We start from the raw sequence: 22,287 nt of genomic DNA on the forward strand, positions 1-22,287 counted from the left end.
AGCTGCTACCAGTGGATTGAGATTTCATTAATTAAATTGAATAAATAAACTACTTGTACACAAAAGTTGAATGGAAAAGGCTGGCAAGTGGAATTGTCTTTTATAACTATGAATATAAATGCTTGCTTTATTTATTTTATTTTTTTCTAGCACTTTAAATTCTAGAATTTTATCTTTCTGCCCTTTATTTGTGTTGTATTTTATTTCAGCCCTTTTTATTATTTTCAACATTTTTTGTATTTGTATTTAAGCATATTAATCTACACTTCATTTTATTTTAATCATTATTTTTTACGATTATTCATTTTAGTCTCATTTTAATTTTGGATTTGGCTATCTTTATTTTCTTGCATTTTAATCATTGTAATGCAATTATGTCCTTATTCTTTTAAGTCTTTTATAACTCGATACTTTAGACATTAATTTTTTTTTATCCCCAAACTTCGATTAGACTTTTAATATTGACATAATTAAATATGTTAAATAGAGCCTCCATTTTAGGTTAGATTTCAAACTAGTCTTTTAATTTAGGGGATAATTCGAGTTGGCCCTCGCGTAAACGCTCGAGGGACCATCTCGGTTATTTGATTTAATAATTTTTAGGATTAATATTAGAATCTACATCTTTAGGTTTAAGCCCTGGGTTCTTTAATTATCATAATTTGATACCTTAAGTTAGAAAAGGCCTTAATTTATCTTAGATTAATTAGGATTGAATAAGATTTTGTCTGACTGCATTTTATTTTAAACTTTAAGGAACTGTTCACTTATTAAGGAGTTAATAGTATATCCTCCGCGATCGTGCTCAGGGGGTGACTACTGGTAATTCCCTAATTAAGTCATCATCATTTTCAAAACCACATCATTTTTTTAAAACGAGACAATGTTCAGTTATTAGACACAATAGTTGATCTCCCGCATTTACGCTCGGGGGCGAATGCTATCGGTCTCAATAAACGAATACCCTTTTCAAACTTTGCATCCTTAATGATTTTTAAATTAAATAAAGATCAAACTCAAAGTTTCCGATTTTAAATATAGGGTAATCAACTATGTACCAATTTTTGGGCGCTTGTGGGGGTGCTAATCCTTCCCCACGCGTAACTGACTCCCGAACCTGATTTTTGGATTTTTGCAGACCCCAAAACTTGATATTTTATTAAAATAAAATATTTTATTAAAATCACCCAGTTTTTACGGTGTTCCAATCTCACCTTAAATGATTGGTGGCGACTCCTCACATTTTGAAACGATTTTCAAAAAGAAAACCCTGAGTCGGTATCGGTCTTTCCCCGCCCGGGCGAAAAACGGTGTCGACATTATTTAAATAACAAAATTAGTAAAAGATGATCGAAAACGTTATTATTTCTACCGATTTTATTATTATAGGTCGTTTTAAGGTGCCGCACTGATTCTACTATAAAATCCTTATCTCCGTTTCTACTGAAAGAGCTCAACCCCTACCCTTCCTTCTCTGCAGCCAAAACACGCTGCATTTCAAAGCCTATTTTTCTTTACCGGGGAACAAACATTTCTCTCTGACCCCCGGCATCTGATTGCTTTCGATTTTATCAAATCCTAAATGATCATTTCCTCCTTCACATAGTTTGTAAGCGAACCCCGTTTTTAACTTCTTAATCGCCGGGTCTTTTTTGTTAAAGATTCAAAATATATTTGTCGATTCTACTTCTTTTTGTTGTTGTTTAATTGGGGGTGACTAGATAGAAATGGTAGGAGGAGGAAGCGGGAGAGACGAAGGATCGTTGGTGATCAATAACACGAACGTGTTCGCAGCTCTCGAAACTCTTCGGAAGAAGAAGAAATCTGATGAGGACCGAGGTCATTTCTTGATTTTATTTTCATCTGAAAAAATAAATATCGAGTTATGGACTTCATGATACTTGTATACGTATTAGATTATTGTTGTATACCTTTACAAAATGTACATTGCTATACCTATGCCGCCCAACTATACATGAATATCCACCTTTTCTTTTGCTTCAAATATCCCTTCACATGCATTTACAAATATTACAAAGACAGACTACGCAGACTATTGACCCAAATATGTAGCACTTTGTGGCAAAGGCTGCTGCTCTTTAAAAATGTATGTTTAATTACATTTTCTTATTCTTTGCTCGAGAGGAATGAGCTTGTTTATATTTGCAGCACCTTCAACTTTTGTACAGATATAAAATTCATTAGAGTGATGCAGTTTCATTGTTTCAAGGGTAAAAAGAAACGTTTAGCGGTTTTTAAACCCTTTCTGGAATTTTCTCGACCCTTAACCTCCTCAGCTTCTTATAATTTGATGAAAGATTGTAGGACCCTAAATATTAAATTTTAGGACAAACTACGTGTTTAATACATAAACTATCAGTTTTGATCCGTTTTAGTATCTAAACTTTTATTTTTTTTTTCAAAATTGAAGGTTAAGTTTTTAACAGGACACTGAACAAAAACTAATGCTATGTATGATTTTGAAAAAAAATTAACCATCAAAATTGATCAATGGGTTTAATTGACTCAATTTCTCGATTCGAAAGTTCAATTGATTTACTTTTCTCGGCTCGACACTTCGATTGGATGAAAAAAAAGGAGTTATTATTTTTTGTAAGTTTAAGGGCTTCGTGAACACCTTAAGCCAAATTTCTTTCATTCGTGTAACTACCAGTCTTGAAAACAGAAAACACATTTTATACACGTAAATACACTAGCTTCTTAGCTATTTTCTAGTACATGCTTGAAACATATGACTTGTTTAACCAGAACTTCATTCAGTTCAATTTCAAAATGTGGTCCGCAATAAGAGGAAAAAAAAGAAGAGGAGAATCAATGATAACAGAGTGTTGAAACCCTTAAAAATTTTCACTTGTTATCGACATCAATAGAAACAAAAAGGGAAAAACGGGGTTGTCACCAAAATCTCCATGGATCCTTGTATGGAGGAACATAATTATCAGTGGGAGGAAGAAGGCGAAATGATGCAACAGTCCGTTCCAAAAAGGTGCCCATCTGTATTATGCAAAATTCACTTGGTAAGTTTTGGATGAATGATACACACACGTAAAGACTCTATCATGACCATCTCATACATTTATTTTTCTCGTTATTATGTCGTTTTATTAGAAATAGTTCACCGGTGTTCATTCATTCTTCATTTGTTATTGTTAGAGAGAGAGAGAGAGAGGATGACCTCAGTCCACTCCTTGCTAAGAGTTGAAGCATTTAGAGAGTATAGATAACCTGCAATAGACATTAGCATGGTTGAATGGCAATGGAAGATGATATGTAGAAGCCCCATGTATAGATACATAAGCCGGATATGTCGTGAAGCACTTGGAAGAGACTACCTCAAGTCTCATTTATCGACTATGAAACCACAGTAGCAAAGGATATTGTGCTTAAATGTACGAGACATCTTTGTATATATTCTCCTTCCTCTTCACTATGTTGGAGATACTGGCAGATGAGTTTTGTTCCTCAAAAATTGGATTAAGTGGTTTATTTTCTTTCTAAAATCGTAGGGCATCATGGCTCTACCAAGGAAGTTTCGAACTTGATTTTGGAACTAATGAGAAATCAGAACACAAACTGGGTTGCAAAGATTTTAATGGATTCATAAAACAACTACAACTTCGGAAAAATGAGGAACAAACAGAAGTTTTTATGATCCTACCTTCTCGTTCGGCGGTTGAAGCAACATAATGTCTGTATAGGTTTGCTTCTTGAGCCTGAAGAAATGCATCGACGTTCCAAAAAAAAAGGAAGCATGATGCATCTTTGCACTGATTGTCACTGTAGAAAGGGAGCACTTACGGATTTAGTTGGTGATTTGCGAACAAGGTACTCATAGTACCAATATAGCTCACCGTCAATCTGAGAAAAAGGGAAAAGAAATATAACACATATAAACCATGAAAAATGGAAATGGAAAAACTAAAGGAAGGTCTTTAAAGCTTACTTTGCTGGCATGCGCATCAAGAACAGAACTCTCACTCATCCGCTGGCTCGAGGTGACACGCTTCAAAACAATGTAGAATGTCAAAGAATCAACTTAGTGGGGTTAAGTTTTCATGATATGTAGAATGACTATGTTCAAACATATATATTCATACCAAGAACATATATGTAAATAAATTGATTGCATGGTTCACACTATGTTCAAACATGCACCTTGGAGACATGCATTTTATTTAAAGCCTGTACATTTTTTTGAGGTTGCTTATGGTTTCTCTTGCAAATTTCCATATCAGAAAGATTCCAATCTTAATTGGATATTTGGGACCAAATTTTGGGTGAATGAGCAAAAAGTTTAAAATGTAAGTTATACATATGAACAATGCACTAGTTGCCAAAAAAAGAAAATCATTTGAATTACCAGTGCAGATTTGTCAGACAATACAGAATCAGCAACATCTTTTGCTGCCCATGTCTCCTTATCCTTTGACTTCAAAAACTGAATATTCGGGGGACCTATCTGAATCAAAGGATGAAATAAATTTCATAAAACACTGAATAGTTAACTAATAGTGATCTCTTTTAAGAACTGCAGTTCTATAAAATTACCGAAACAGAAATGATGAGATTATCGGCAATGTCCACACGTAACTATGCGTAGACGTGCATCAGATGCATTATGTGTAAATGAGAGAGTTAGTCCATATGGTTTGCATCCACAATCGAATCGTGTTTTACAATTATTGCAAGAAAACTTTAAATTCTACAAGTAATACTGATTAAAATGCTTTAGCAGGCAGAACTTTTCATTTTCAAGTGATGGGATTGAATCAAGCTTATGAGACAACGGCGCTGCTGATGAATAGCGTTCAGGCTTTCTAGATTCCACCCTTCAGAAAAGTGCAAAATTAGTGAGGTTCCAACAATTTGAGGCCATTGATAGATAAAAATTAATAGAGAGTTGGTTTGCTCTTCCTCGAGTAAAACCAAAAGTGATATGAAAGGTGTAATAGACTCTAAGAACTATATGACACCTTTAAAACAAATATGTAATTTGAATCCACCTAAGGTGTAATATACTACAAGGTCAGTTCTCTGCTTATGTACCGTCAATTGATCTAAAGCAAGTAAATGAGGGGATCTTTTTTCCAGAAGGAATGAGAGTGATGGAGAGGTAGTCAACATGTTTTTTAACAAATTTCTAAGTTATTATAACATCAGATAAAATAAAAAAGGTGGCAAGTCATATCACATAATTTTGATGCTGAAAACCAACCATTTAAAAATTTTCTTAGATGGAAGCTCCACTGGGTATGAATAGGTATAAGAATTTATCTCATCAACTAATGAAGTCGTTCTTACATCTTCTGAAGCAAGACATCCTGCAATAAGCCCAACATAATACTCAGAGAAAATGAGAAGAAGAAAAAAGTGTGGATATAGCAATTCTTGAAAAACTAGATAGCATGCAATGCATCTTTGGCAATTCTTGAAGAAGTTGGTAGTTTCCAGTGGGGAATTGTCAAGTCTCGTATAGGAACAATAAGAAAAGAAAAGTTCCCTTTGTGATCCTCTAGATAAACATTACATGGAAGGGTACAGTGAATTTCTAGAAACAAAAGGTCATTCCATAGACCAGAGAAGAAGGCTTTACCAAAACAAATTGCTACAGTGAAGAAATCACTGTACATATATCAGTTTCTAAAGCATGCTGTTTGGTCTTGGGGGAATTATAAACTGCTTAAACTCAATCAAACTTCAAAATCCTTTAGACAAGCTCAAGTCGTAACTGGGATGCCCCACCTAATATTTTGCAAATTCAGCACTATAATGACTATTTCGTGATATGTATTTATTCTCCGTAGTTAACCAATGTAATTACTTTGGCCACAGGCGTGAACTCAAGTTCATCAAAATCAAAACGAAAGTTGCATAATCTAATTATAACCGATCATGAGAATTTTCCATCACTGACGATAGAAAGACATGCGAGACAGCTTAATCAAGAAATATAGCATTTCAATTGCTTAATAGATTTAAATAATTGTTTTTCTCTTTCTTCGGAATAAAACCAAGCTAAGCTAAGCCATGGATTATTCATACCATGGATGGACCGAGGGAGCAGATGAGGGCAGTCCTTTGAAATTTTGAAATTCTCCTAAACTTCAGATTTTTTGTGTATTTTATATTGATAATCTGTTTTCACCCTTAAAGTTTTATAAGTTCGCTTCCCCCCACCCCCCAAATTTTATAAGTTCACCCCCAACGTCCCTGCTTCATACTGTCCTTGCTTCATACATAAGGTGAACTGGTCAAACACCATTTTTTCCTGCATCAACAATTCACAAATGAAAGGAATAAATATGTACCTGAAGATGGAAAATGTGCGGAGAGTGAAGAAGAAAGAGCAAAGAGCAGCAAATCCCTTCTCCATATCACGTTTTGAGAAGTGGGTTTTGAAGCAAAACTGCAGCACACTGTGATATTCTCATGGAATCTTCTGATGTAATTACTATTCTTATGGCTTAGCATTCCATTGCCAGTACTACCTGGTTCATGCCTGAGAAAACTAATAAACCAAGTTACTAAGAAGCAAAGCCAACAAGTGGAGAGATAAAGAGAAAGAAGAAAAAAAAAAGAAAAACCTGAAGCAGTGGAGAGTTGGGACGGGAAGAACGGAAGGAGAAAGAACCACCATTTTAGTTTTAACTGAGATTAGCTCTCAGCTTTCCTTCTTAGCTCAACAGTTGGCTCAACACATCCCCTTGGATTTTCTTTACCCTTCTCAAATGGGTAATGTTATCGTACAACTCCCGCCACGTCAAATGTTTGCTTTGAAAAGGTCATAATTTAGGGTAAAATATATTAAAGGTCACACAATTATTAGCTCTGTCACAAATGGGTCACTTCTTATAATATAATTTGGGTAAACTACGCATTGAGTACTTAAACTATTAGTTTTGGTTCATTTTAGTATCTAACTTTCATTTTTTTAAATCATACCTAACATTTAGATTTCATTTCATTTTAGTATCACACCATTAAAAATTTAACGTTTTTAGTACTTAAACTATCAGTTTTGTCCGTTTTAGTAACTAAAATTTCAATTTTTTCAAAACGTAACTTTAAATTTTGAACGGTGAACTAAAATGAAACAAAAACTAAAGTTTTTAACAGCATGTACTTATGAAACAAAAACTAAAGTTTAGGTATGATTTTAAAAAAAATTGAAGGTTTAAATATTAGAACAAACAAAAACTGATAGTTTAGATATTAAACACGTAACTTACTCATGATTTAATAAATATGATCCTTTGTATCTAACAATTTTATCGAGGGGAGTGTGTAGTTAAGGAAAATAGTATTCTTCTTAGAAATCTAAAATTCTAACAACTATATGTCTACATATATCGAATATAATATCTTATAATCATTATTAAAAAAACACACATTTATAATTGAATGGATAATTGAGTGATCTATATGTATTTTCCCTAAAGGTCCATTTGAAATTTAATCCTAACATTTATAGACGGGTGGGTTACTCGTTTCAAGCATATTCCCACTCAAGGATTCGATATCCGACGTCGGATTGATGTTAAGTCGGTTTCCAAACAAGACGAGGACGTCACTGCCTTCAACTTGTCTTCAAGTGGCATCCTTGTTAAAAAGCATTTTATTATTGCCTTCCATTTTAATCGCAGATCTCTTCAATCATCTTTTTTTTTTTCTCAGACGATCTTCAACCGCTCCGAACATTCAGGTAATTTCTACTGCAGTTTTCCTTCTTCTCCGATCATATCAACGGGGAGTCTTTGTTTTCTCTAGCAGTATTTTTTATCGATTTTTTGGCTTTATTTCTCTTTCAAAATTTCTGCCTGATCTTTGGTTTTTGATGTTTTGACATTTTTTCTGCTTGATCTTCGTGACGTTTTAAATTCGAGATCGTAAGAGAAGAGCTAGAAGCTTAAGGCAATTTTGGTTACTTAGATTGCTTTCTTGATCAATTTTTTAATGCTCTATGTAGTTGTTTGATGATTATATATATTTTTTAATCCCAAGAGTTTGACCAAAATACTTTTTTTTTGGTTTTTACATCACGCGAAAGCTTTTGTAAAAAAATTCGTATGATCGAGCTGATTGATATATATATATATATATATAGAGAGAGAGAGAGAGAGAGTGACCAGAAGCCTGTTAATCGATAAATTTGATTTTTGTTTTGGTTAAAGTAATCTTGTGATTTTCGTTACTCATGCCTAACATACTGTAAACAGTAGCTTACTACTTTATATCCGGGACTTATAGTAAAGGTTACCCAAATTCATTGTTTATTGCAGTTTGCGAACAATCTCGTCTTCGTTTTTAGTTCTTTGGAGCTTTCAGTAGTCATGTCCTTTAATTATAGTGCTTTGCTGATAGGTTGAATTCTTATTACACTTCCATTCTTGTGGGTTATTCTTGGAAAATGAATGATGTGCCTCATACTCTAACGGGGTTTCTTTTGTGTTTTTTTCCAGTGTTTTCCATGAAGACGATGAAGCCTGGAGTTTCTTCATTGAATCCCTATGCAGCATCATACATACCTCTTGCCAAAAGGGAGGCCAACGATAATGTGACAGCTAAACACAGCAATGAAAATGCTTGGTTTGAACCTTCCTTGCACTTTGCACATAAGCCGCATTATAGCGGTGCTTCTCTCGAATCTGTTGCCCATGGTACTAAAAAGCATCAGGTTGCCGAAGGATCTGCCGTGAAAAGCCACCCTGGTTGTGGTTTTTTGATGCAAAATCCAGGTGAGATGATTGACAAGCAGTTTATGGATGAAGAATTTGACATGGATTTGGAGTATCTTCGCATGACATTCCCTGATTTATCCAATGAGTCTCTTATGGATGCCTACTTGGCTAATGATGGGGACTTTGAAGCCACTGTTGACATACTGAACCAACTTGAGGTAAATTTTGCCTAATGTTTATTTTGTTATTATAATTATCATTGTCAGAGTGATGTTGCTGGATTATTTTCCTTCATTCCTTTTCAAATTGAGTTTTACCTCTACTTTTTCTTTTCTTAAGCCATGGGAGGATGAATGTTTGAGCTCCTTTCCTTCAAGCACAGCTCCGATTATTCCACTATGAAGGGTGCTAATAGTGAAGTAATTGAATTTATGAAATTTTATCTGATTTATTGTCTAATGACATATTTAACGTGATTTTATATTTTTGGATTTGACTGATAACTGTCTGATCAAAGAGTTTAGGATCTTACTCCACTTTCTGGCCCATTGTGGCATAGCCATTGTTTTCTTCTTCATTTGCTCAAGTCTTTTCTTTTGTGCAACTTCTGACCACATCAGTGTTTCTGGTTACTGAAAGTGAAAGAGATCTTTCCATCGGCTTTCATATGATCTAATTATTTGATTTATGTGATTGATTTTTCGTACAAATTTTTGGTTCTTGCCATAAACATGTCAGTGCATGCTTCTGTTGTTTTTATTCACAATCACATCACTGTTGGTTGAATATATCCAACGTGAGGGTTGTATATTAGGTCATTTTGTTCTGTAAATTTGTTTGTAACATTTCTTTACTCCATAACCCATTGATAATTTCTGTTAATTGGTCGGATTAAGGCGGTAGTGTGGGTCAGGTTTTTGGTTGTTGTATGGAAAATTCTTTATGCAGTCTGCTTCAGCTTATCTGTAGTTTACTACAGGTTTAGACTGAGTCAAAATGTTTAATTTGTATAAACCAGGCTTAGAAAGAAGTAAAAGAAAATGTTTTGTTTCTCAAGGTGATTGGTTTCGTTGGAAATAATTTCTGGAGTATGTCATGTTTTATAGTTAGTCGATTAATTTTGATAAACATATGCCTTCTCTCGGTATTCATGGATAGTGGATTGTGATCTTGTCCAGATGCACGCTGTAGAATCTTCTGAATTGCTTCCCGACACTTTGGATATCGGTGACATCTCTGAGTCTGGGTCTTCAGCAACCTGCAGTCCTCTTAAACTGAAGAACATGGCAGGCGAAACAAGTGCTTCTTCATCAGGCACTGGAAATCAGTTGTTGCATCATGATCGACTTTCTCGAAGGATATTTTAGTGAAGGCTGAGAAATATGGTATGTGAAGTGTTTATGTTGTATAGTTGTATGCTGCTGCTCGCCTAAAACTAATGCTGCTGTTGTGAGCTTTTATTGTTTGGTGAAAAAGCTCCTTTTGCAGTTAACATTGCAAAGTATAGTTTTCTTCAGAATCGAAAATGGTTCTACAAGTTTGTTGCGGGTTTCCATTTGCTCGAGCGTGCATCGTTTGAGATCGATTTTAACGCACTAACTCTAGCTGTGTAGTCGTCGAGGCTCGAGACGAGGAGATGACTCGAGCACGAGATGGCGATGCGTATTCCGGCCACTCGAATCTTTCTCCCAATGTGCATTAGAAAGTTGTTGTCGTAACCGGTTTTCGTCCGGGCACGAAATATTTATTATTTGGCGGGAAAAGTAATGTGAATAAATGGTTTTTAGAATAATTTGGGAGTCGGCATCGGCCTTTTGAGTCAGGTAGGTCGAATACCTAAAAATTATCTTTTAAAAGAGTTTTTAAGAAAACATCAGTTAAAAGATAAACTGATCTGCGTTTAACCAAAAATTCATTCTTTTTATTAATAAAAAGGGATTCGTGGTCGGTTACGTTTAGGGAATGATTAGCACCCCTACAACGTCCAAAATTGATACTTTATTAATTATAAATTGTCTCTATTATTAAAAATTAAAAATTCAAAACATATTTAATTTAAATTTATTAATATAATTTTAAGTAAATTTATTAATAAGATATTTATTTATTTAGAAATATCAGAAAAGAGTTTCTAGGTGTTTTAAGACAGTTCTTTCCTTTGATATTAAAAAATAAATAAATATTAAAACATTTATCTAAAAAATATATTAATATATACAATTTATAAAAGTATGACATTTATTTATTTAAGAATATCAGAAAATGACTTCTAGGTATTTTAAGACAACTCTTTTCTTAGATATTAAAAAATAAATATATATCAAAATATGTTTTATTTTTCTTAAAAGTAATTTATAAAATTAAATTTATAAATAGGATTTTTATTTAATAAACAAATAGAATAAATAAATAAATATTATATATTTATATAACTTAATAATAATAATAAATAATCATGAAGATAATAATTTAAACATATATCAAAAGTAATAATAAAATAAAATAATAATAATTAAAATGAAAGAAAACAAAAGTAATAATATTAAAACTATTGGATCATATTCATAAATATATGAACCTAAAATGTAAAAATAATAGTACTTATGGTTAAAATTAAGATTATATAAAATTTAATGATCAAATTATAAAATATAAATATTTAAGAGACATGGTTAGAATTATCATAAAATATAAATACTAGTAGTATAATTAGCCATTAATTATTTAATAGGTGATTAAAATAGAAATATTAAAATTATTAGGGACTAAATGTGATATTTATCCTAAATATATTATTTAATACTGGTAAGGACTAAAACATAATAAAATAAAATTCGAATACTGAATTAGAACATTCAGAAATTAGTTTTAGTGACTAAAATGAATAATTACAAAACTTAGATAGCTACGGAAGGGGTTTAGCCATACATGTAAATTACGCATATACCCTTTCCCAAAACGACGTCGTTCGGGAAGAAGCTCTTTGTTCTCTTCTTCTTCTTCTCTCAAAAACGAGAGAAGAAGCTCTCTCTTCCTTCTCTCTTAATTCCCTCACCGGAGGGAATTCCGGCGCTGATAGCCATCGCCAACCTCACCGCCGGCCACCGCCTCCGGTGGCCTGAAAATAAAACTTTATACCACAACATAGATCGGATCGTCCTAATGACGATTTCGGTATTTGTTTACCTTAAAAAGCTCTCAATCGGAGCAAATCTATAAAAATACCTTCGGTTTTCGAAGGTTTGTTGTGGAGCGTGGAGGCGCGTGGTTACTCCGGTGGTGGTGTGGCTTTCTTATGTAAGGTTTCTTTCGATTTTTATCTCGTTATTTTGGTGTTTGATGGTGGTTGGATTGCTTGCTGTTGGTGTTGTTGTCTCCCGTTTGCTGGTTGTCCTCTCTTGTTCTCTGTGTATCTCTTCTCTCGTGGCTTCCTCCTCTCTTTTTTTCTTGCAGAGGACGGTGGCTTTTATAGCCACCACCGGTGATGGCTTCAGACCGGTCCAAAGGATAAAAGGCCCGGTGAGTCACCATAGCTATGGTGGTGACTCACCATAGGGCTCGACGTGGGTTACTTCGTGACGTTCTGGAGTGTCGGCAGCAGCTGTTGGACCACCTGGAATCATCAGAGGCGGCTGGAAGCATCTGGAAACGGTTGGCTGCTAGGGTTAGAAACCCTAGGGTTTTCAATCTGGAACCCTTTTGGGCCGTTGGATCTTGCCAGATCCAACGGCTGATGATGTTGACGGCGGCTGGCCTTCTAGAATCTTGGAGGCGGCTGGGGGCTAGGGTTTGAAAACCCTAACTGAAACCCTAAATCAATTCAGGGTTTCCATTTGGGTTTGGGATTTGATAACCGGGCCTCCATATTTGTAAAACGGGCCTCCGGGTCCTTTGGGCTTGTAATATATATATATATATATATATATATATATATATATATATATATATATATATATATTAATAATAATAATATTTAGTAATAATAAATTTAATAATAATAATAAAATTTAAATGAAAAAAATGATGTCTACAGCTGCCCCTCTTTGCTCATCCTTGTGTTAACAAGAATAGAGCAAAGACGAAAAGGACAATAATTTTTTCATTTGGCTTCTTTTGAGCATGATGGAAATGTTTGAAAACATCATGCACTGAAGGGCTTACAGATGACCCGAAGGCTTTGAAAACATCAAAAAGCTCCCGAAGGCTTTTTGGAAACATCATGCACTGAAGGACTTACAGATGACCCTAATGCTTTGAAAACATCAAAAAGCTCCCGAAGGCTTTTTGGAAACATCATGCACTGAAGGACTTACAGATGACCTTAAGGCTTTGAAAACATCAAAAAGATCCCGAAGGCTTTTTGGAAACATCATGCACTGAAGGACTTACAGATAACCCTAAGGCTTTGAAAACATCAAAAAGCTCCCGAAGGCTTTTTGGAAACATCATGCACTGAAGGACTTACAGATGACCCTGAGGCTTTGAAAACATCAAAAAGCTCCCGAAGGCTTTTTGGAAACATCATGCACTGAAGGACTTACAGATGACCCTAAGGCTTTGAAAACATCAAAAAGCTCCCGAAGGCTTTTTGGAAACATCATGCACTGAAGGACTTACATATGACCCTAAGGCTTTGAAAACATCAAAAAGCTCCCGAAGGCTTTTTGGAAACATCATGCATTGAAGGACTTACAGATGACCCTAAGGCTTTGAAAACATCAAAAAGCTCCCGAAGGCTTTTTGGAAACATCATGCACTGAAGGACTTACAGATGACCCTAAGGCTTTGAAAACATCAAAAAGCTCCCGAAGGCTTTTTGGAAACATCATGCACTGAAGGACTTACAGATGACCCTAAGGCTTTGAAAACATCAAAAAGCTCCCGAAGGCTTTTTGGAAACATCATGCACTGAAGGACTTACAGATGTGGGAAATAGTTTACTAAGTAAAAAACTAAGGAAATCGTTTTCTTACTTTTCAACAATTTCATTTTAGAAAAGATTGAATGCACTCAGATGTATCAATGTAATGCATTGTCTTTTGTGTAAATGATATTCTTATGAATGCATGAATGCTGATACAATCTTTATTTGTCTTCAAAGTGGTGAACTTGGTCTTCCTCTAGTTCATCATTTATTGCCAGGGTTACCTCTGGATGTCAGTGTAGCAATTTATGCTATCAAGCTTACATTTCTGTAGAATCATCTGATCAACTTGTATCTTTGCTGTCTTCTTTGCTTCATGAAAGTCTCAGAAGAAATGTTTCATTTGTGGAACTCTTGCTGTAGTCAGAATTATGACATTGATGCCCCATTTTGTCTTGGATAAAACCAACTTTCTTTGCTTGGAGTTGTGCAGAAACCCGATAAAGCTTTCATCTTTGAAAAGAGAAATTGTCATCTTTAAAAAGGGAATCTATCATCTTTGAAAAGAGAATCTATCATCTTTGAAGAGTGTAGATGTAGATATGTCTGACTCAGCAGGGATTAATTAGGAGAGTAGAGTATGTTCTAATTTAACTCTTGAAACACATCACAAGGAGAATTTATCTCAATTCCTTTCATGTCCCCACATTTAAATCAAATCTTGAATAAGGCAACTTGGACTATAACATGTCGAGATGCTTAACAACAACCTATAGTTCAGCCTTAGTTTCTTGTTTGTTAAAATTTCAGCTCTCTTTCTGTGGAACGAAATCTTCATCATATCTCACTTCTATCCTTGAGGTTGAAGAAGACAAACTTCATCTTGGATCAATAAATGGAAACCATATGATCGCAACATTAGTTCAACATCAGAATAGCTGGTTCATAAAACATTTGTCAATACATTCATCATCTCATGTGGCTTCTGCTCTTTGCATGGTGTTCAAAGTTTTTGTATGATGTCACAAGACCATTTGAGAATAAAACTCAATGGGAATACAAGTGAAATACTGGTATGACCAAAAAGTTGGTCAAATTCACAAAATGTGCTGGTTTCGAATTGAATAGGAGACACTAATTGATTTAGATATCATCTCGGGCAAGGGCAAGTGTAATACTGATCATGTTTTCTTCTATAATGAGCGTTGTAGGAATTAGAAACACACCCACTATAAGAGCCATGTATGGAAAGACATCCATAGAATTCTTTATGCTGGGGATGAAACGCACATGATAAACCAAATAGATGAAAACTCGGTTTAGTCTAGCTGGCAATGATAACCCCAGTAACAATCGGGAAAGAGCAATATACATGAGCTTCTCTCTTCAATGTCATCAATTAAACAAAACTGATGTGAAAAACAGCTTCGTAACCTCAACAGTATGGTTGAAACTAAATGACAGGAATCTCAAAGAAATGTTTTCAATTATCACCGACACACAAAAGGCCAAATTCAGATTTCGAGGTCTCGAGGAACTGATCCTTGGATTGAATGGTCTACAAAGGGACCATCTTTGTTCATGATGTAGTTTAACACACTGTCATGTAATATATGGTTTAAGAAGATTGTATTTGAAACCATACTTGATGAGTATATATTTGTTCAACAACAAGATTCTAATGCAACTGCCTGATGAACGAAGCAATTATGTGTAGTCAGATTGACTGTTATTGTTTCACCATTTTCATTCTTCATATCTTTGTATCTCATTGGAAATATTTGTTCAAGTCAATGATCTTTACACAGGATATTGTGGGCCTTCAGCATGCCCCAACATTGGCTAATACAAGTGTTCAAAATGCATCAACAGTTCTGATTCTGATTGAAATGGGTTTTCAGCATGCCCCAATATTTGCTTTTTGTTAATCTAAGTCTTCAAAATACCCCACATGGATCTGTCTGAAGTGAGCTTTAAAATGCCTCAATATTTGCTGATACAGATGTTAAAAGTGTGTTCAACATTACTTCTTGTTGAGATGAGCCTCCAAGAATGCCCAAATATTCATATTGCTGTGAGCCTTCAAAATGCCCCAATATTCTATTTCTGGTTGAAATAGGCTTTCAAGATGCCTCAATATTCTGCTTCTGATTCACTCTCAATGTCTGTTTGACTGAAATGTCATAATCCCCACGAGGTCCAATTTTGATAATGAACTTTTGTAGGTACTTGTGGCTTTATTCATGCCCCAAATCTGTTTATCTTGAATACTCTCATTCTGGTGTTACTGAACAACAATGTTGTCAAGTAACTGGAGAAATTCTCTTTATGTTGTCATAAACTTAAGAAGTATTCAATTATTCATTCCAGGTTGACACAGTGGCTTATCATCTTTCAGTGAAGGTCATCTCTGAAATATACTTTTATGTGGGAGAGAAACCAATTTATGCGAATAGTAATCTGATGCAATGGCAAGATTATATATACAGTGGTACAGGCTTATCAAAAATCCGCACCCATGCAACATGTTGATTCTGATAACAACTCATCTGATTATGAAGTGATTTTTCAGGATGATTTCACAGATATTGATAGTTCTTCTGATACCGAGGAAATCCTGTATTCTGATTCTGATGAAGAGAGTAAACTGTTATACTTGACAAAAATGAGATTCTCAGAGGCTGAGGCTTCAATAGCCATGAAAAAATGTGGTTCAGATTCATCAATTGCAGAATTGACAGATTTTATATGTACTGCTCAAATGGCTAATGATGCTGACGCACTTCTTTTAGGAGAAGATAGGAAGCCATTATGCAATGATCCCAATTACAAGCAAAGGCGACACTCGGGCTATGATTTTTGAAAAGGAAGAAGCAGAAGAAGCTTGAAAAGAAGCTTCTTAATGAAGACGATCATGCAGTTCATCTTTCAATTCCAATGCTTGGTTCTGGGGTTCCTATCAAATCAGATCAGATAACTCAAAGAACACTTCCAGAAGATGCTATTGGATCTCCTTATTTCTACTATGAGAACGTGGCACTTGCTCTAATTAATGTTTGGACTGGAATATCACAATACTTATTCGATGTAGAGCCAAAATTTATAGATTCAAAGCATTTTCATGCTGCTATACTGAAAAGGGCTATATTCATAATTCTGCTAATTGAGAACATATTTTCTCTTATTCTGCTTCCTCCATATGCTGATGCTTTTCCATTGACAAAGAAATGATGGCTTTCCTGGGATCCAAGAACAAAGTTGAACTATTTATAAACATGTACAGGAAATGCCAAATTGACAGAAAGAATCTTTAAGGCTCTTGAAGCTTATGACAAAGAGCCATATTCGAGTGTCCAAAAGTATGTTCTTGATGAGTACTGAAAATGGAATCTAGTATGGGTTGGAAGGGATAAAGTTGCTCCACTTGAACCTGATGAGGTAGAAATGCTTCTAGGTTTCCCTAAAAACCATACATAAGGAGCTGCTAGAGACATGTTCTCTGGTGATATCAATGTCCTGTCTCTTTTTTTTATGGAATCAGTGATGCAGAGATTTCCTTCTATTGTCTTGGCATACCTTTAAAAACAGATGTACAAGAACTGAATGATGATCGGTTGGAGCAATTGATGAGTAGATTTGTCGATTTCAACCTCGTTGCCAATGACATCCAGTGTAACAACCTTACTGGAAGAAATAAACATCATCATGATGAAATAGAAGATTTTTACTGGTGCATTTCCTTGCAATGACTACCACAGTGACCGTCTCTTCTGCTGCTCCAAAATACACACTGTCATATCTCACTCTTCCCTAACCATGGAAAGGTTTAGTTGATGGTAAAACTGGTTATCTCAACTTTTGGAATCCTGTACGGCATACAAATGTAGAATTTGTTCCAATGTCTTATTCTGTGCCATAAGTCCTCAAATTCAAATTCAGCAATCTTCTGAAAGACATAATGGGTATCATCTTGACAAAGAAAGTGATCGGCATAGAAGAAGTATCCATGATGTATCAAGACTTGAGCCAGCATCACGGTATAACCAGAGTGCAAGTAGTGACTTATTCATGGTTCTATAATGTAATCTTCTAGAGAACATGAATTGATGGTTGGGGAAAATAATCTGTCTGGTAATGCTTATCGCCCTCATCATGAGATAAACGATAATCTTTCTTAATGAGCTGCTAATAATGTTATAGGAGAGTGTCAAAAGTTCAATTCTCCAGACTTTCTGGCTTTTTGGTCCACTTGCCTTCAAAAATGTGAAGTGTTTCATCATTCTGGCATCACTTTTTCTACAATAGAGGTAGATTAGGCAACAACTTGCTTCAAGGACCTTCTCTATTTGAGACTGTCGTGTTTGAAAATGTTTTTTTTCTCCTTTCTTTATTGAAGAATGAAAGAATCTTGCAAAGTATTACCCATTTCAGGTTCACAATATAATCAAAATTATAAACAATGAGTTTAATGAATATCCAATAAATCAACTACACTTTTAAATCATTCAAAAATCATAGTCCTATGGCAAGTGTCAAAATTATTGACTGATTTGAGGTGTAGGTTAATTTTGGTAAAGTAGGTTCTTTCAAGTTGGTTCAGTATGCCACTTCGGCTTCTACTAACTTGAAGAAAAGGTTGTTATGCTCATCTTGTAGAGATGCTTCTCGTTTCCAAAAATGTCAGAAACGTCTTTAGGATATGCGGTGCTTCTTTTAAGAACCTAAAATCGTCTCTTATGTCGTTGTTGCACCATTCAATATTCGAGCCGCTTTTTCAGGTTTTCAACTCGAATCCTCCTTTGGTTTTAAGATGTTATTTAAAAATTTATATCTTGAACCCACCTTTTATCATTTTTTATATCATGCATTAAAGATTTTAAAACCAATTTTTGTAAATAAAAATTAATCTTGAGAGGCGGAATGAATTCTGAAGATATTCTCTTTTATTTAGAAATCCACGTATGATTAAAATGGACTTTTCAGGTACGTAACGTAGGCCATGGCTTATGGTTACGAAAGAAAGGGATAAAAAGGCCCAAATAAATGTTTAAGGGTAATCAAACCAAGGATCAATTCATTCTGATGCCATCAATCTTGTTTTGTTTGACTTGGATCTGCCTTGCTGGGGAATTTTCCATCATCTGGATCCCTCTAGACTGCCAAATTTTGGATTCATTTCCATTTTCTCATATCTCCAGCATTTCTTGCTCTTCTTATTTGTACTTGATCAACCTTGTAACTTGAGGCTCAATAAGTCAGCCATCTTGATTCAATTTTCCTTTTTTTTCCTTTTTTTTTTCTTCTTTCTTTGCTGGATGAGTATAATACTTCAATTGCTTTGAGCATCTCCTTTTACTTTTGCATTTTGGAGGTTTTCCATTATTCTTGATTGGATTGATCTTCAAGAACTCTGTATTTGACATACTTTGTAGTTCAAAACTTTCATGACTTCATGGAAACTTGTCTTCGTAATAAAACTGTATTAATAACCTTTATTCTTGTGAGCCAATATCCTTTACCTTGCCCCCCAATGTAGAGGGTGATCCTTGGTTAGGGTTGAAATAGAAGAAAAATTATTCAGGCTCAAATGGGGACAACAAAGGATATATATATATATATATTAAAGGATAAATGAAACAATGCCGTTCATCATCTCATACACAGAAACCTTTGTAAAAAGAGGTATCTCCAGGGGGATGAATATTCAAGATTAATTTTACTTACATGAAAAATGTAATTAATGCATGATATATTTATTTCAATCAATCACTTTCCCCTTCTTCTTGAGTATGCCCTAATCACCCGAAATCATCTTCAATGAGTTGGTCCATGATACCTCATCTCGTCTCTTCTTGCAGCAAGATTCATGGATAATTGAAAGTTTGGTTCTTTTGAGGTCTTTTGGTTTATGATGGTTTTGTGTTTGGAAGGACAAATGTGTGACTTTTAAAGTCATGTATATGGTGGAAGGTAGTATCATCAATCAACTCTACCCGAAAAGGTAAACATCTGGAGTAGGTGTCTCAAAAACAGGTGGAGACATTTCTTCGGAATCTTTGTAGTGTCAAGATTTAGTTTGAGTAATTGGCATTGGATGGGATATTGAAGATATAATTTTACCACTTGCCAATAGATCTATAACTCTTGAAAAATTAAAAGAATATCTAATCTACTTGATACTCAATAATTTCAAGATTAAAATTTGATTCCTTGCTCATAACCATAAAAGCAATACATATTTATTTATTGCACAAAAGGTGGAGGAAGGAAAAAAAACAAGTTCAAACAAGATGCTGAAAGTAGAAAAGTACTACAATGGTAGATAGCACTTCCACTTATTTATTTTATTATGCCTCATTACTCCTATAATGGTATGTAATAGGATCAGGGTTCTTTTCTTCATTTGCCTCCCATTTCTTGATCATTTCTTGTGTAAAAACCCCTTTGTCAACAAGCATCTCAATTTCTTTTAACAGTGACCTACAATTGCCTGTAGAATGCCCCTTTACCCCCAAGTGGAAATTACAAACACTATCTTGATCATAGCTATGAGCAGAAGGGTTTGATGTCACTTTAGTTGGTCTTAGTGTGATGTATTGACCTTTAACCAAATGAGGATACAAGTCTGAAATGGAAGTTTGGAATACTTCCAAAGTTTTTCTTGATCGCATGACTTTCTTTGGTCGATCCGAATAGTTACTTGCTCTTTTTCTTTTGTAATTACTAGGACTCTGGATGCAACATTCATTCACATGATCAGCTTTTGCTTTTTGATCCATCGGGCTCTTGGATGTGACTTTTGAGTTTTCTTCACTGATTACATTCTCAATTAAATCTCCACTTGTCACAAGATTCTCGAATTTGTTTGTCGGATTTGCCTGCATTAACTCGAAGAAAGGCGCTGGAAGAGAATCACGAAACATATGTGATATCTCTTCTTCTAACATGAGAGGTTGAACTTGTGCTGCCACTCTTCTCCATCTTAAGGCATATTCTTGAAATCTTTCATTGGTTTTCCTTTTTACTCTTCTAAGATCCATACGTGTTGGAGCTAAGCCTTTAACATACCGATATTGTCCCAAAAATGCATCAGCTAAATCTACCCATTTTTTGATCTGTTCTTGGGTCAACTGATTGTACCAGACTACTGCTGGGTTAACAAGACTATCATGGAAAGAGTGAATTAACAGGTCATCAGAATTTAAATATCCTCCCATTTTTCTGTAAAACATTCTCAGGTGGATTAGGGGACAACTTGTGCCATCATATTTCTCAAAATCAGGCATTTTGAATTCATGGGGAATAATCAAATCTGGAACCAAGCTAAGCTCTCTTGCTTCTAATTCTTTGTGGGAAGTATCAACGCATTTCATATTTTTGATTGCTTCATCCATCTTCTTGAATCTTTCCTCATATTACGAATAATGAACAAGGCTATTCTTTGGGTTCAATTGGGATGCCCCGGAGGGTTTTACCATTTTTGACTCTTCAATCTGACAGCGTGATTGCTCTTTATCAATTATCTCTTCTTTATCAGATGTCACATACCGAATGATTTGATTTGATCCATCTGGTACTGAATCTGATGTTTCTTTCCTTATATCCGGAGGTAACCCTGTCAATTGTTCTGGCCACTGGTCTTGTAGTCCCTTATAAGATTGCTCCATTGTTTTCATGATGACAGTAAAGTAATATGAATGAATGACCTTGGTTTTACTGTTACAAAACCTTTCATTAATTATTAACATGTTTTTATAATTAAAGTACATAACAATATTTAAATAAAAATGTGAAAAATGCATAAATGGAAAAATAAGAATGCAAAATGTGCAATTCAAAGATATAAAAAGTAAAAATACAAAATGAAAATGCACAGATACAAAATGTAAATGCATGTATGAAAAGGTGTTACTTAAGAGTGATCATCTTAGAACAGATTTCATTGAACACAAAAGCTTCAGTACATCAAACAAAACTTTTACATGTAGGGGACAACTTTCAGTCCTAACTTCAACAAAACTTTACATATAGGGAATAACTTTCCCATTTTCTTCTCTAAAACCAAGTTAGTTTATCAGCTTATGGGCCATATTGCTTGTATGGACTGCAGCTTCTTCCATGACATTCTGGTGTTCTTTCATCTCCTATGTCAATTCTTGGAGTTGATCATTTTCCTTTGTGAGAGAACATTTGTGTTCAAAAAATTTTTGGACAAGATCTTCATGTATGTTGCAACTCTTTTTCAGTTTGGTGACCCCTGCTATCCACTCTTCTGGGGTGTTTCCTATACTAGCATTTTGAAAGGCTTGACTGACCTTCTGGAAATCTTCATGTATGGTTTCCATTTTGGTGCTCAATTTATCGTTTTCAATCTTCAAATGACGTATTTGAGCTACAAACCTCAGCAAATCTTCTTCTCTCTGGGCGCCCCTACTGATATTCTTACATTTGAAGACTTTTGGTATTAATCTATCAGGACCCTCGATTACCAAACTAGGTCGATCATTTACCATAAATTGTAAGGTTCCCTGATCCAAAAGACTTTGGACTCGGCGTTTGAAGGCAAGACAATTCTCGATGGTATGTCCTTGAGCTCCGACATGATATTCACAATGAACGTTGATGTCATACCAATTTGGATACGGAGGTTGGAACGGTTTTATATAATATGGATCCACTTATTGTGCTTCAAATAGCTTTTCATACAACTCTTTATATGATATG

At 34.8% G+C, this 22,287-nt stretch overlaps 1 protein-coding gene and 1 pseudogene across 2 annotated transcripts; one reads left to right on the plus strand and one right to left on the minus strand.

Annotated features, from left to right (window-relative positions):
- Positions 1-2,782: 2,782 nt before the first annotated feature.
- On the minus strand, positions 2,783-6,692 carry LOC120124125 (annotated as a pseudogene).
- A 921-nt stretch (positions 6,693-7,613) lies between these two features.
- On the plus strand, positions 7,614-10,403 carry LOC120124168 (polyadenylate-binding protein-interacting protein 5-like). 2 transcript variants are annotated; one of them, XM_039142894.1, is made up of 4 exons: positions 7,614-7,723; positions 8,481-8,917; positions 9,878-10,084; positions 10,238-10,403. In XM_039142894.1, exons 2-3 carry the CDS (start codon positions 8,489-8,491, stop codon positions 10,064-10,066), a joined length of 618 nt encoding a protein of 205 aa, XP_038998825.1. In that variant the 5' UTR covers positions 7,614-7,723; positions 8,481-8,488; the 3' UTR covers positions 10,067-10,084; positions 10,238-10,403. The 2 variants fall into 2 exon arrangements, with proteins under 2 accessions (XP_038998825.1, XP_038998824.1); XM_039142893.1 differs by having other exon boundaries at positions 9,878-10,403.
- The last annotated feature ends 11,884 nt before the right edge of the window (positions 10,404-22,287 follow it).

This window comes from Hibiscus syriacus, unplaced genomic scaffold (assembly GCF_006381635.1).
Source record: "Hibiscus syriacus cultivar Baekdansim isolate YM2019G1 unplaced genomic scaffold, ASM638163v2 tig00110415_pilon, whole genome shotgun sequence".
NCBI lineage: Eukaryota > Viridiplantae > Streptophyta > Magnoliopsida > Malvales > Malvaceae > Hibiscus > Hibiscus syriacus.